The sequence below is a fragment of the Chiloscyllium punctatum genome, chromosome 9 (assembly GCF_047496795.1).
Source record: "Chiloscyllium punctatum isolate Juve2018m chromosome 9, sChiPun1.3, whole genome shotgun sequence".
Classification (NCBI taxonomy): Eukaryota; Metazoa; Chordata; class Chondrichthyes; order Orectolobiformes; family Hemiscylliidae; genus Chiloscyllium; species Chiloscyllium punctatum.
Window position 1 is genome coordinate 114,203,725 of NC_092747.1, and position 15,652 is coordinate 114,219,376.

General features: G+C 44.1%; 2 protein-coding genes across 5 annotated transcripts in view; both read left to right on the plus strand.

Annotated features, from left to right (window-relative positions):
* The window catches only part of LOC140481627 (uncharacterized), a 295,437-nt gene that overhangs the window by 114,481 nt on the left and 165,304 nt on the right, over window positions 1-15,652 (plus strand). The gene's annotated exons all lie outside the window — the stretch shown is intronic.
* Window positions 8,511-13,733, plus strand: LOC140481626 (transcription factor Sox-1a-like). The gene is made up of 2 exons (XM_072578115.1): window positions 8,511-10,817; window positions 12,163-13,733. Exon 1 carries the CDS (start codon window positions 9,718-9,720, stop codon window positions 10,759-10,761), a length of 1,044 nt encoding a protein of 347 aa, XP_072434216.1. The 5' UTR covers window positions 8,511-9,717; the 3' UTR covers window positions 10,762-10,817; window positions 12,163-13,733.

Below are 15,652 nucleotides of genomic sequence, written 5' to 3' on the forward strand. Positions count from 1 at the left end.
ACTGCAAGTGGAACTGAACGGTAAAACTAACGTTTCCAGATTTGAGACAGCGGCCGCAAGGTTTTCCAGTCAGGCGGCCGGTTTGCTGTTGCTTTTTACTGGTCGCTCTTCCTAATTTCAGCAGAGTATTGACACTCTGCCATAAATCAGTTATCAGACCATTAAACAAAATGAGGACTTAATCATCAGTGGGTCGCCGCTGGGGAGGGGAACAGATCGCACGGGCTTCCTTTTCTGCCCTCCGGGGCTTTTGACCCTATTCCCCGATATGCAGAAATGGTGACTGAAGTTCCCTCTCTGTAAGGATGGTTGGGGGGGGGGGGGGGTGGCGAGGTGTAATATTGATAAAGGTTATTACGTTTGGCTGATTTCCTTATCAGAACAGGTGTTTTAACACGATAGCAGTTCCAGTCAATTAACCCATTAAAACTCCGTTTTATTGTATCGATTCCCTCACGGGGCTTCACACCGTGACGAGGCGTCTGTGGACACCAGCCGGTCACGGTGACAGCTGAGGCGTTCACTAAAACCGGGGCCGGGCGCTGGGGCAGGCAAATCCCCATCATTTTTTTTAACAACTTCCGAGAATTTACAGCACAACCCGACAATCAAACTGCTCACCCATTTGCACTAGAGCTGACTGGCATATTTACGGCTTCATCATCATTGCTATAAATTTAGAAAAAAAATTGCGTGGTTGTAAGTCCCATTTATTTATTTCATAAGTCGGCAAGTTTAAGGAAGAAAATGATCTCAGTGATACAAAGCCCCGTTTGCAATAGCCAATAAATAAGATAGTGTTCCCCTCAAATGTACACTATCACATTAAACCAAAACTGTGGTCCGCGTAGTTTGGTCAATCAATTTTATAACAAATATTTCACTAAAATTCCCTACTGGAGGTAATATTATTTGATACCGATACTTTTTAAAAATTTAGTGAGACTGGCTTGTATTATTTCCCGGTCTGTAGTCTGGCTTGGGAGATGTTTAATGTTTTAGCAAAGGTTTGCGCTACTGGCGGCTCACAAGCGCGAGCAATAGTCGGACAGGTCCGGTCATTCAGAATCTCAGCAAACAGGCCGTGAGTTGGTCCTTAATGACCTTTTACTGTCAACAGCTTCATAGCTGAACGGCCCACATTTGTCTTCAATAGGAAAGGACTTCGGCCCTATTAGGCGGAGGTGTGTACTTCAGATGCTGGAGGTTAGAGTCAAGTTCAGAGCGGTGCTGGAAAAGCACAGCCGCACAGGCAGCATCCGAGGAGCAGGAAAAAAACCGACGTTTCGGGCAAAAGCCCTTCATCGGGGCTTCCTGTTGAAAAGCTTTTACCCGAAGCGTCGATTTTTCTGCTCCTCGGATGCTGCCTGTGCGGCTGTGCTTCTCCAGCACCACTCTAATCTTGGGCACTATTAGCAGAGTTTGGCAAAAAATGTTAATGAACAGATACACCCATACATATAGACACACACACACGTATTTCACACCAACTCACCTAACTGCACAAATCTCCACAGCAAACAAATAGGACACTTAACACATCTGCACACAGATATACAGTAAACAAACATATACGCGTATCTACACCACTTTTACAACCACACCTATACCCATATCTATACAATACATGCATACAGCTACACATATCTACACAAACACATATAAAATTACATACATACCTACACCACACACAAAAACACATACACCTATGTACATATCTAAATCACACACAGATACATAGCTGCACATATGCTACAGCACACACATACAGCTACACACATAACTAAGTCGCAAACACCTATATACATACCTACACTACACACAAGCACATATACAGCTACACACATACCTACACCACACATAAACATACAGCTACACGCATACCTATATCGCACACAAAGACACATACAACTATACACATACCAACTCAAACACCTACACCAATACACATATCTACTCCATACACTTACACGACATGCATTCCTATTCCACAAATATACCTACACATAGGTCCAGAAACTCACACGCAGATTCACACGCACAGACCCACAAACAAATTGTACACAAACGCATAACCTCCCACTCACATATACAAACCAGGTGCAAATACCCTTCATATACTGTCACACATACATCCATAAACACAAGCAGCTTTATGCAAATATTTTAATCAACCTGTTCAGACATGTAAACTTGAATCCAGACCTAGAGATATGGTTAAGACCACATTTACCTTTGTGTATATTTGCACTTGGGCTTTCGCGAATTATCTAAAAACATGTGCAAGGACAAACGCAGAGTACAAGACTTCATTGACATTACAGATTTCCTTATACTTTGAATACTAAGCTATGTCTAAAGCTGATTGAGTGTTATTTCCGACAATGGCCTCATGGAGCCAAAATTAAGATTCTAAAAATGTTGCCAGTATTGGACTGGTTGATTAAATATATCCACGAATGACTATTTACGTATGTCATTGAAAAAAATCGTGAATAAGTACTTCCGGTTTCCCCCCCCCCGCCCCCCCCAACTTAATTGATTCCTATCCCAAAGGGATGACATTGGAATCACTTAGGGAATCGAGATTCCCCAAGAGTCGCTGCGGTGTTGGCAATGCGGTTCGGCGCATTTGAACGATCAGTTATTTTTTTAAAGAAAGCATAAAATGTGATCGGAAGAGGAAACTAAGGTTACATTCCGACCAAAGTGCACCGAGGGTGGTTGGAGACTGGTTGGGCAGAACGGAGTTGGGAAGAGACGATAGAACTATGTTTCACCACGTGCAGTGCAAAATTAGTGACACGGTCAATCAATCTGATTTGGTGGAGATGAATGGGGTGAATTGCAAATAATATAACCTGAATCACTCGTTCAAGTCTGACCAACAAATGGCACCCCCCAAAAAACAAGCGTGCGTGCGCATGCGTTCCTGTAGTTGACGTGTGTGACGGTGTTGGGCACATTGAGGGGAACATGAACTGTATGCTGGACTTGATGCTTGATTCAATATATTTCGGGTGGGCACTAATCGCAACCTGTGGGTGGACCTTGGGCCAAATATATTTTACATGCGCCCAGCCTTTCTCGATAATAATCGGTTTCTACTGCAACGACCAAGGTTTCCCCACTCGGATAGTTCGCCTGTACTTTTCTGCCTCTCTATCCTGTGAGTTTACCTTTGAGGAACTTTGAAACCCCCACGTTTCCGTCTTCTGACGGCAATTATCTTTAACAATTCGGTGCAGCTTCGATCGAAGTGCAAGCGCTGTAGAAATGTTTCCAACCAATAGAATCGACAGTCGGATCGTGAGGGCTTTGTAACTCAACTAACTGACCAAGCAGATTAAAGAGGGCAGCGATCACACTTAGCCGATATCAACTCGACGCGCTTAATTCACCTCTAGTTATTAGTTTAAATAAAACAGGAACGCTAGAAATACCGAGCAGAATTTGTACAGAGAGAAACACAGCTAACACGTGGGAGAACCGAATTTGTTGTTTCTCCATTGATGCTGCCACGCGTGTTGCGTATTTCCATATTATCTGTTTCCATTTTCAGATTTCCAGCATTCACCATGTTTTGCTTTCGTGATTTTTTTTTGTTGGTCCATATTAAAAATGCACACCATCCGATTCCATGTGAACTCATTGCCAAAGTCACCATCATCCGTATTTTGATAACTTATTGCATGTCTCTTTATGAAATCCACACGATTACACCGATTGACTTTTATCATAAAACTACTTGAAAGTAGTTAAATTTGATGTTTATTCATCTAGGCAGACTTTTAATACTATACAATGTTTAAAAATAAAACAAGTTGACGCAAGCCCAGGAACAAAGCCACAAACTGGGTACAGAAAAAAAGTCTTAGTGCAGGAGTAGAGCATTTTTTCCTCCGATTGATATGGACAAGCTGATGTGTTCCACGAACTTCGAAGTCTATAAGATCTATAGGTCATGGTTTACCTGAATTATAACTCCTCGACATTAGAACTGGCGTAAACGCTGGGTCATCCACTGACCCTTGCACATAGCATTGTGATAGGCCCTAACACTGGGACAGACAATGGCCTTGGCTATGGCATTGGGATAAAGACTTGCCCTAACTACGGGACTACACAGGCATTAACACCGAATCAGGCTCAAGAATACAATTTTCTTAATAAAATGTCGCCATTAGTGAATGCCATGGTATTTGTTTTTCATAAATAATACTTCTTAATACTTGACATAAATTAACCAGATACCGGGTCTCCTGCCGATGTCCATCGATATTACTTCGCTTCAGTAAGAGTTAATCCCACTGACCACCGTGTTTGGTATTTCAGATGTGACGATCCTCAGTCAGCCTAACTGGGAGTTCGATAAGTCAAGATCAATACGTACAAAGTGAGGTTCACTAATGTAACTTAGGGAAAGAAATCTGCTAGCCTCCCCCTAGTCTGGTCGACATGTAATTTCAGAGCCATCGCGACGCAGTTGATTCTTAACTGCACTCAAAAAGGGCAATTGGGGGGATAAGCTATAAATTCCAGCGACGCCCATAACCCATAAACGATTTTATTTCATGAGAAAATTTAACGGTGAAAACTTCCAATCACACTTTTATAAAATTATTCAAATTGCCACCAGCATTTTATTTTCGCCTAATGAAGATAACCAAAGTAGCAGTCGTTGTAACAATTTATTTGCTGCAAAGGTGTCTTAAAAGGTCACGTTCACCAATATTCTGTAAACCACTACTCGCGTCAATGATTCCCAAAGTTTGGAAGTTATTTCATGCTTTACTCGCTAACGTGCCTGACTTACTTAACGGCAGAAATGTTCAGCAAGTAACCGAGTTGTGTGTCATTTGGGAAATAAATAAACGACACGAAAATGAGGGTTTTTTTTTAAGAGTGCTCGTTTTAATTCCTCACTTTTTCCCGCTGTTGCGAACTATTAACACCAATATCAAATCAAGCCAAAACAATAATTCACGGCCTTCCGTAATCTCTAATTCGTTATTTATAGAATCGAGAATGGTGGAATTTGAAGTGGTTTAAAATGCTACTTGACATTATCTTCAAATATTCTGAATCATTAACACCGGGTCTGCCCCAATCAATTAAGATACATCTGTGAATGTGGGTTCTAATGAAACGGAGGCGATTATTTGGCCGAAGAATTGAAAACAATTACGATCTCTTTACTTAAACACCTCAGATATCCGTGCATTGAGATAGCAATTCTTACTAAACTGAGGATAAATAACGTTGAAGTAAGTGAGCTTCCGGATTCAGATCCCTGTGAAGCCCAATTTGATTCTAACCAATTCCACCAGCGGGCTCCGCCTTATGGTAGTTTTAACACTTTGTCTTGAGATATTGTAAATGTCCTTGCGCTTTGTTTTATGAAACACACAGATGAAGCCATCGCGAACTTTAATTGTAAAACCGGAGTTGTACGATGCCGTTTCTGGAGAGTGGATTGGGATGTCCTATTTCAGCTGACATACTCATGTCAGTTTTGACATCAAATTGCTTTTAATCACTGAAAATCCCAAGTGCTGTTATCTAAAAGTTGTGTTTTATCTCACAGTCACTGTGATCCCGTAAAGGGAGCTGTCAGTTCCCAGGCACCTGGGTCTGAATGATGTCTTTGTGTCTTTTACCCTCAGGAACACATCAGGCCGTCTCATTATGCTGTAGCGTTCTTTAATCACGCTCTCTGCTTACGAAACTATTCACATTTTCATCTGCATTTTAAATTAATTAAGCAAAGGTATTGTTCGGAACTGGGAACCAAATTCCACTATTATTTTAAACGATGGTTAATCGATTGAGAGACAATAAGATATAATTCTACCATAGAACCTTTGAAATGTTAAGATGCAGTTATAGACTGGCACACAATGTTTTATAAGTCTCTGATAGCTAACAATATTAAACAGTGTGCATTAGGGATGATACCAATATTTTATAGCCCATTATTAGTTATTCGTTTTACCTTTAATTTAGCATTGGCAATCGGTCCAGTGATGGTCTGCATATTTGGAAAATGACCAGAGGAGGTTAAGACACTAGGTTACTGCATTTGCGTTGTTGCGCCAAATTCAGTACGGGCTGAAAACTAAGTAAAAATATCCACATATTGATTTTTAAAAATGCTGGCATCTGGGTCGAATGCGTTGCCAAATATGTGCTAACCAAGCTGTGTATATCGCTGCATATATTCGTGTTCGGTTTGTGTGTCTAGTTTCCCCGTTCCTTTTGTGCTGTGTAACTAACCTTTTCCTTTTTATTGAATCTAGTGGTTACGCAGCTTGAATATTGACGTGTTCCCACTGCTCGGTTGTTAACCCAATTATAGAATTCATCAAGAACTGTATTGAATTATCTTTTCCCATACAGTATCAGCATTAGCCTAATTAAAAGCTATAATGTATCATATAATGATTAAATCGTTAGTCCTAGTGTAGGAAGCAATATTTTGTTTCCCCTCAATTAGAAGCTGATTGAGGTTTTCAGGGCAGGTCATCTGTGAAATTTGAATGATATGCGTGAGTATGGCTTACGGCGCCATCTCTTCTTTCTCGCTGGCTTTGACTCGGAATCCAAATTAATTGATTTAGCGTTCAGAATACCTACATTTCCTATTCCCAGGGCTTTTTTTTCCCCCTAAAATTTGTATAACCTTTATTTAAAAGCACGTAAAAGTTGTAGATGTTTTATAGATTATTGATGTCGCATACAAGAAATAATTAGTCAAGCAGTATGAAATTATTTGTTACTCTATGTGAAGCCTGTGTTCAAAAGAAATGTCACAATTCACTTTCATACACCCCATCCCCCTTTCTGAAGTGTCTTTACATAACGGCACTGTCCATTGTGGTGGGCTCTGTTTCTGATGTCACTTATAACGACGTTTCGGGCAAGAATGTTGTGTTGTACGAATTCGTTTCTGTTCAAATGCACGGACTGTAACATTGTTGCCGAGAATGGTAATAGCATGTAGAGAGAATGGTGACGCGGTGCGGGGTTAAACTGAGCGAAGTATAAAAGAAGCTCATTAGAATCGATCTCCCGTTTATTCGTGCCTTCTCTCAGGAAGCTCCAGCCGGTGTCTACCGCCAGCAGACGGCGATGGACATCTGCTTTCCAGCATAGGATTTCACAAAAGCCAATTCCATTCGAATCTCCCTTATCGAATTATTTATCTTCTCTTTAATAACCAGCCTCCTCGTGCAAGCAAATTGCTTACGCCTAGATATGATTCTGCTAACTAATTGGATTTCCCTTAAATTCTTGGCAGTTCATTTAACCCGTTTCGGATGGCGCTGGGTTGGATGGTGGCACAAACAAAGTCCGTTTCAATGGTGATTATTCACAGACGCTCAAAGTTGAAAAACTTCTGCAAGCGGCTTAATTTGTTTAAAGGCCATTTACTGGACTCTAAAGGGCCCAATTACCGACATAACACGGCACAGTGGGAGTTCCTGCTCCCGCCCTTCCCCTCTACCACCCAGAATAACTGATTTATAAACTGTTGACCATGGGGTTGCTTGAATTATTTCCACTTTCATTGTACAGTTCTACGTCTACCCAAATGGTTACTTGGGAGAGAAATATAACCATCCCCCCTCGATTCTAGGCCCCCATACATTGTAAGTAACGGCCTGAGCAAGTTCAGACAGATAGCCAACACACTGAGCCCTCGCCACATGGTTATCACCCCTTCTGACCTCTGTGCACACTCTGGCATAACGAAGTCCTGCTCTTTGCTTTATGATCACCGAGTTCTGTTCTAACAATAGCACAAAGCAGTCACTGAGAGAAAAAAATACATTACTTGTCGTGAGCAAAACCTGTTTTAGCAATTTACCTTTTACTAATACCAACATGACTCATGACAAGTCAAATATAACATTAAGGCCATTATACGGGAAATCTGTTTCGTCTTCCAAATGTAATTTTAATCCCCACAAGGTCTGTATTAAATTCTCTCCTATTAGTTTATAACGAACCCTAGCTGTGAAATTGGTCTGATCGAAGCTGAATCAAAAACGCGCAGTTCTAGTAATCAGTTATTGTATTATTTAGCTTTTTCAAGGTTTATACAGGGTTTGTAGGCGGCGAGATGTAACACCAAACCTAATCATTTTGTTAATTCCTTGCATGAATAATTTGGGCCCATTGATACGTGAAAACCGATTTAAAGCGGGGATTCTGTGTTGCCGAATCGAACTACTTGCTGCGGATTGTGCATTATTTCTTGGGTACTCCGGGGCTGGTTCAGAATCGGCCGAGCAGATGGACGAGTTAGTAGCCGTCCAGGCTCCCTTCCCCCCCCCCCCCCCCCCCCCCCGCGATGATTGACAGGCAGCTCCCAGGATCCCGGGCCCGGGAGATGCCGAGTCGCAGCTGTCAGTCAAACAGCCGCCAGGCAACGACACCTGTTGGAGGCGATCGAGCACAGCGCGAGGGGTGGCCGGGGGGTGGGGTGGGCGGCAGTCTCTCTTGGGGCTTCAGCAAAGTGGCAGCGTGCGGATTGAATGCTGGCCTCACTGCAAACAACACGATGCACTGGGTAGAGGGGCCAACAACTTGGGAGACAAGAGTCTCCCTAATTTCCTGTTCGGAAGAGAGCTGTGCCCCGTGATTCTGAAATTCAACGTTACTGTCAACCCTTCAAAAGCGCGGGTCAAGCTTTAGCAAGGGACCAGCTGAGTGAAAACTGGACATCTGCTGCAGGCTGGACCACCACTGTCAGCGAGATGCACAGTGGCTACCTCGGCAAGGGCTTAAAACTCGCCTGTGCAAGGTGCTGAAGGGATCTCAGGCATGGGGTCGCGGGGAAGGTGCATGGGGAGATCCACCATCCCAAAACCATCCTGACAGCTCTGGCATTGGCCCCGCCCCCTAATTTGCCTAATTAATGCCGCTCTCACCCCGCCGACGTCACTGCTATACAAGTAAACCTCACCCAGAGCTCCAGCCCATTGGCTCCTGTAAACTCATTTAACGGCTGTCAATCTCCATCCCCCGGGCCCTTTCTCTTCCCCAGCTTCACCCCACATGGAAGCCAGAGACAAATAACTCTGGGCACAACTGGCTTCAAACCTGAGGAACTCTGCACCGAATCTGAACCTGAGCAACTCTGCACCGAATCTGAACCTGAGCAACTCTGCACCGAATCTGAACCCGAGGAACTCTGCACCGAATGTAAACCGAGCATCTCTGCACCGAATCTGAACCCGAGGAACTCTGCACCGATTCTAAACCGAGCAACTCTGCACCGATTCTAAACCTGAGCAACTCTGCACCGAATCTAAATCGAGCAACTCTGCGCCGATTCTAAACCTATACAACTTTGCACCGAATCAACACTGAGCAACTCCTCCCCGTGTCTAAACCGAGAAACTCGGCACCGAACAACTTTGCACCGAATCCCAACGGGTTTTAAACCGAATGAGTCTGCAGCCCCCTGTGTAAGCGGCTGGGTCTCGGGTGCCCGTGCCCAGTCTCTGGTTGGAGAAGTCTGATCTCCGACTCTAACGGCTGGCGGGGGCGGGGGGAGGGGGGCAAGGTGGGGAAGTTGGTGTGGGCTAAAGGACCGGGGAGTTGCCCCAGCACCGGCTGCTTCCTTCCCTCCCCCCACCACTTCCTTCCTGGCCAGACTGCTGTTCCCACCCTCCCCACCCCACTCCCCGGGAACCGGGCGCCGCTTGAATGTACAGCCTGATGATGGAGGGCGAGCTGCAGAGCCCGGGCCACCCGGTCAGTGCCGCCGGTAACGGCACCCCGGTGCCCGCGGGCGGCACCAACGGCAAAGTGAGCGGCGAGCGGGTCAAGCGGCCGATGAACGCCTTCATGGTGTGGTCCCGGGGTCAGCGCCGCAAGATGGCTCAGGAAAATCCGAAGATGCACAACTCGGAGATCAGCAAGCGTCTGGGGGCGGAGTGGAAACTCATGTCTGAGGCGGAGAAGCGCCCGTTCATCGACGAGGCCAAGAGGCTGCGGGCGCTGCACATGAAGGAGCACCCGGATTATAAATACCGGCCCCGCCGCAAGACCAAGACCCTCCTCAAGAAGGACAAGTACTCGCTGCCCGCCGGCTTACTCTCCCCTGGCCCCGGGGCTCTGAGCTCTCCCCCGGGCTTGAACCAGCGGCTGGACGGAGCGGGCGCCTACGCTCACATGAACGGCTGGGCGAACGGCGCTTACCCGGGCTCGGCGGCGGCGGCGGCGGCAGCGGCGGCGGTCATGATGCAGGACCCCCTCGCTTACAGCCAGCACCCGGCGCTAGCGGCGGCTGCGGGAGGAGCGGCGGCTGCGGGCGGCGGCGGAGGAGGGGGCGCCGCCGGCGGCAATGGCGCCGGTGGGACACCGGGTCACCACCACCATCACCACCACCACCACCACCCGCAGCAGCTGCACCGCTACGACATGTCCCTCCAGTACAGCCCCATCGGTACACAGGGCTACATGAGCGGCTCGCCCTCCTACAGCCCCATCCCGTCCGGTTACAGCCACCAGGGAGCTGCCAGCCTCTCCCTGGGCTCGATGGTCAAGTCGGAACCGTCCCCCAGTCCGCCGGTCAGCTCGCACTCCCGACCCCCTTGCTCCGGGGACCTGAGAGAGATGATCAGCATGTATTTACCGACTGGCGGAGAAGCCGGGGACCCATCCCAGAACAGACTGCTCCCTCTGGCTCAACACTACCAGAGCCCCAGCACGGCTGTTAACGGGACCATCCCACTAACTCACATGTGAAATCCCAACTCTCGGCAATTTGCTTTTCTTTTTGATGTACTTGTAAAAAAAAAGAGGTAAAGTCGTTCGTTGTGGGAACTCTCAGAAGTTACTGGTTCTGAAGCTAGCGCACATAACATTTTAAAAAGAATGTAAATGTTTTATTCACCGAGGGTTTCTCTTTTTGTACAGTATTTATCAGACAGTTGAGATGAATGGCTATATTAAATGTCAACTGTTGGAATTTGCCCAAATTGCGCCCTCGCGCTGTTTACATACACTCCACTAGTGCTCCCCACGGAATAATCTGAAATTCCCCTCCCTTCCCCTCGCACACACTAAGGGAACTCTTCGAGATTACGAAAAAGCAAGAAACAGGACTTTCAACTTAATTTCTAAGGCGTCTGAACTGCCTTTAGTTGCAGGTGTGTGCCTCATGTGAGTTTCTGTATATGAAACACTTTCCCTTTTTTTTCGCTTGTGAGATTTCCTGTCAGTCATAGAGAGAATTAGGTCATTTTTATTCTAAAATTGAACCGCGGATTAACCGGCAGCCGATGTAAATAGTTTACTAATACTTTTCTGAACAGACCGACTGTTTGCGTGGCTCAAAACAAGTCCGTTAAAATAATAAATTTTTACAAAAAAAAAGACGTTGTACGTAACTTGCATTTATACTTTCCCTGATTTATTTCATGGAGTTGTTTTCAGGCAATATTCTTTACTCATGAAAAGTGGCATTTGGAAGCCGGTCGTGGTGTATTTACTGTGGATTTAATTCCCTGGACAATAACTAACAAAACCTGCTCCTCTGGGCTGAGAAAGTTTGCACAGAGCGACCTAATCCCGTGAATGATTAGAATTGAAATGACAGGGCTGATAGTTTGAATCACTAAAGGGCTTGTATAAATACGAACCGTTACGCTTGGGTAGTGCAATGCTTAACGGCGATGAAATTTAAACTCGGTGGCTGTATTAAACACAGCGCAGCCTCGTTTCCCACATCTATTTCGCTCCCACATACATTTATTACTTAACTAGAACCATTTTTTTTTGGTAATACTTTTATTTGACTTTAAATGGTCATTTAAATGTAACGCTTGCAGAGTTCAGTCGGTTTCGGAATCAAACGCAGTCCCTCATATACAAGGTAGAACAGAATTATCCGGACTTTCTGAACGCGGGAAATGTCTCCTTTTCACTGAGGCTTCTGATGGGGTGTTTTGACCTGCAGTGGGCTTGCGAAGGGCAGTAGGTTAGAAGTATGCAAATGTTTCATTCGGGAGGTTTCTCGGTTATCTGCAATGACAACACATCGATTTAAATAAAAAGGAGAGTGCGATGCGGATAAATGGATCAAACTTTCTGTAGAAAGGGAAGGCGCAAGGAGAGGTTTTCTACTCGTGTTTTGTCCTCTTTCAGAATTCACCAACCGGAACTTGATGCAGAGAGAGAGAGAGAGAGAGAAACATCCCATGAGAGAAGTTTTAGAAATCTCTATCCCGACTATTGACTAATCACAACGGAGTCAAAATGCACGTGGTTTGAAAATACTGGCGTATTTCATGGATCTTGCCAGCCATCAAACTATTGTTCAAACCGCGTTTCCAACAAAAAAGCTAACAACATGAACAATTTACCAAACTTTCTTTAACAGAACCAGGAATCAGCCGGTTATATTTGAGTATTCTTTAAAATTTAAAACATGTACAAAGTTTGACATAACTGTTTTCAAATCTTAAATTCGGATTAATGTAACGAATGCTGCACAGAGCAAGTTAATTGCTTGTTAAGTTCAGTCGCATCGTAGGTTGTAACAAATGCTAGTTACAACCAAACCACAAATACCTTAGAGGTCTTTTACAAGCTTTACAATAGCTGATAATAGAATGATCTTAATAAATTCGGAAGATGCTGTCGAAACTCTGCAGTCTGGCAGTATCTGTGGAGAGATAAAGTGTTAACGTTTTGAGTCTGATATAAGGAGGATTGTATTAACTCCCAAGTTCCGCCCGGTTGTTGCTCAGTTTCGCTTCATTACCACACATGTCTCTTTTTTCAGTAAAGAAGGTCTTGGTATCTCATGTGCAGTTGGATGTGTCACTTTTCGATTAATTAGCAAATTTACAACAAACACAGCGACACTTGTAGCTAACGCTCGCGGCTTGTTGTAACAAGCCGAATCTGCACCAAATGTGTCCGGTCTTTTGCCATTCAGATCTTTAAACTTAGGATTTTGCGAATGACTGATAATCGTGAAGCAAGTGTGTAAATAAAGCGTGTTTGGAGGCTTATTGTTAAGAATTCTTCAAATAGAAACAGGCCAAGTCTCAAAGGACACTAGATTCTCTCATACATTTGGGCTGCTGGGAGCTGTTATTCAGTCCCTGCATTGTCCGTGTCTGAGAAAGGAAGCCTTTCGATTTCCAATTACATTTTCCTTCACATGTTGAATTTACTCCTTTGAATGAGTTAGCTAAACATAGAATTTATATTAAAAATTGGTGTAGGAGCTAAGAGACTGTTGCCCGCTTCCATTTCTGTGGTGCTATATATTATTGTTAGGTATCACTGATGTAGTTATTGACTCACAGATATATGATCCTTATCCTAAATTATTAGTTCTGGTCAAACAGATATTATACTGCTTCTCTCCTTTCCTCGCACCGTGACTTAGTTTGATTTATGAACCACGAGGACATGTAAAAGTTTATATTTTACACTTTCAATGTTTTCTTATATAAAAACTATTTACATAGAAACTATTTAATGAATATTTTCAAGTGCCGTGAACGTTGATCCTGTAGATAAGATGCATTAAACAAGTTTCCTTGAGATGTACTCCATCCTTTAGTGAAGGATGTTGTCTGGTGTGGTTGCGGAGTGTGGTATGGTCAGAGAAACCGTTCCGGTAAAAATTAGATTATTGCTTTTTGTTCAGGCGTTGCTTTGTCAAGTATGCCTCTCAAATAATTTATTCACGGCCCACTTTTCTCCTGAGCTTCAGTGTCAATGCGGTGCGTCGTAGGTGGGAACCGCAAGCTACGATTATACTTTAAAGGCGACTTAGTTAGATAGTTATGTAAACTCTTAATTCTTTGTGTGTTGACAACATTGCGAGAGTAAACAATTTTCTGTCCTAAATCCCAGTGGAAAGTGAAGAGAAAGTGAAGCGAGTTTCAGATGACTGTTCAGAATACAGTCTGTTGCCCTGAGACTGAAAGCGTGGAGTTGGATAGAAGGAGATTGTTCAGAGTGGCGATAACCTGTCATCCAATGGGCGGAGATCTTCTTAATGGCCACGCAATGAACGGTGTTGGCAGACAGTTAAAATGTGGGCAAAAACAATGACTGCAGATGCTGGAAACCAGATTTTGGATTAAGTTAAAATTTGGGTGTAAAGAGGATTTTAGTTTGTGAGTTAAAATAAAGGATTGTGGTGGAGCTGGGGAATTGTTTGGAGAACAGGATCAGAGAGGTCACACTTCTCCGCCTCCATTTCCAAACATTGCATTTTTAAACTCAGAAACTTTACGCTGAAGAAAATCAGCGTATTCATCAGGGCCCGCGATCCAAAACTGTTCCTCTCGCCGCTGCAAGGCGGCAGTTTCCAGACAATTCCACCCAGAGTGGCTTGCCCTTCTCCAAAGAAAGCCACTGAACATAAGCCACCGTCCCCTGTGATGTTGGAAACACCCAGAAAGCTCGAGACGAATTTCAACATACCATTTAAACCGGTCCCATTCCACAGAGAGATGATGGATCCGTTGACAAAGTGTTCAAAAGGTTCCTTACCAATACACTCCTAATCATATGTAAATTTAACCCTGTTGGTTTCTCGGTTGAAAAGTGTTTCTATTATATCTATATGAGTGATTATGAACAAACGTGATATTTAATTATTTCCCACTTGGCGGTCACTTTCATTCAGCAGGAGGTGTCCTGAAACCTTTTGATTATTTGTATAGAGGGCCCTGTGTGTGAGAGAGACGGAGAAAGAGGTGTGGGTAGTTGCTTGGGGTGATGATGCCTGAGGAGGTAGAGTCAACAAGAAGTACATGTACGATTATAACTAAAATGTTCGATAAATTTAATGATTGCCAGTGTTAGAAGTAAAATCAGACACCAAAACCTGAACTTGAGTTACCAGTTTTTAGCTAAAGTAACACTTATCAAAAGGTTAAAAAGAAATTGCGTATCGGGTCAAGGAATAAATTGTTTCAGTTATACTTAAGGTGTTGAACAATGGAATCTTCTAATGGAAGACTTTTGGGCCGTTCCAAGAGACCAATTACCGTTCCTGACTGACAGATTGGGCCACGCTCATCTTATTCCGGCACAACTCGTTTACTAAATTGACATCTTCAAATTTAACAACAGATTAAACAAACATATGAGCACTCCCTCGAATTGCCTGCCGCGTTGTTCCACGGTCATTGTGGGGATAGGTATGATTTGCCTCCTATGTAACTAGGCAGTGATGCGCTAGTGGAGCAGAAAGGAAACTTGCTTTCAGTCTCCACTTTCAGACTGGCCCCACTTTGCAAACTGCACAAGTGGCGCCGAGTCAGCTCATTTATTACCTCCATATTAGCACAGACTACAGCTTTTCAAAATGGAATGATGCCAACTTTGTGCTAACATACCCGACCATTACCCGCTTCATTCTGAGATGCAAATATTTACTGCTGGTTTGCTAGATTTTCCTTCTTTATATTATCAACGCGAAGCCGCGGGAGATGCAACGTCCTGTAAAACTAGTCTCTATTTCTAACGGCTCATGTCAATGTTTAAGTCGTTGTTTTAACCGGGAAATCGAGTATCATTACTAACTTATGACCTGAGGGTAATTTTACACCAAAGTATGAGGTTCTCTTGTTTCTGTCCTTCAGGCGGGACTCGTGGCCCCACT

Coding starts and splice junctions, on each gene's coding strand:
- LOC140481626 (XM_072578115.1), top strand. CDS start 9,718: ATGTACAGCCTGATGATGGAGGGCGAGCTGCAGAGCCCGGGCCACCCG.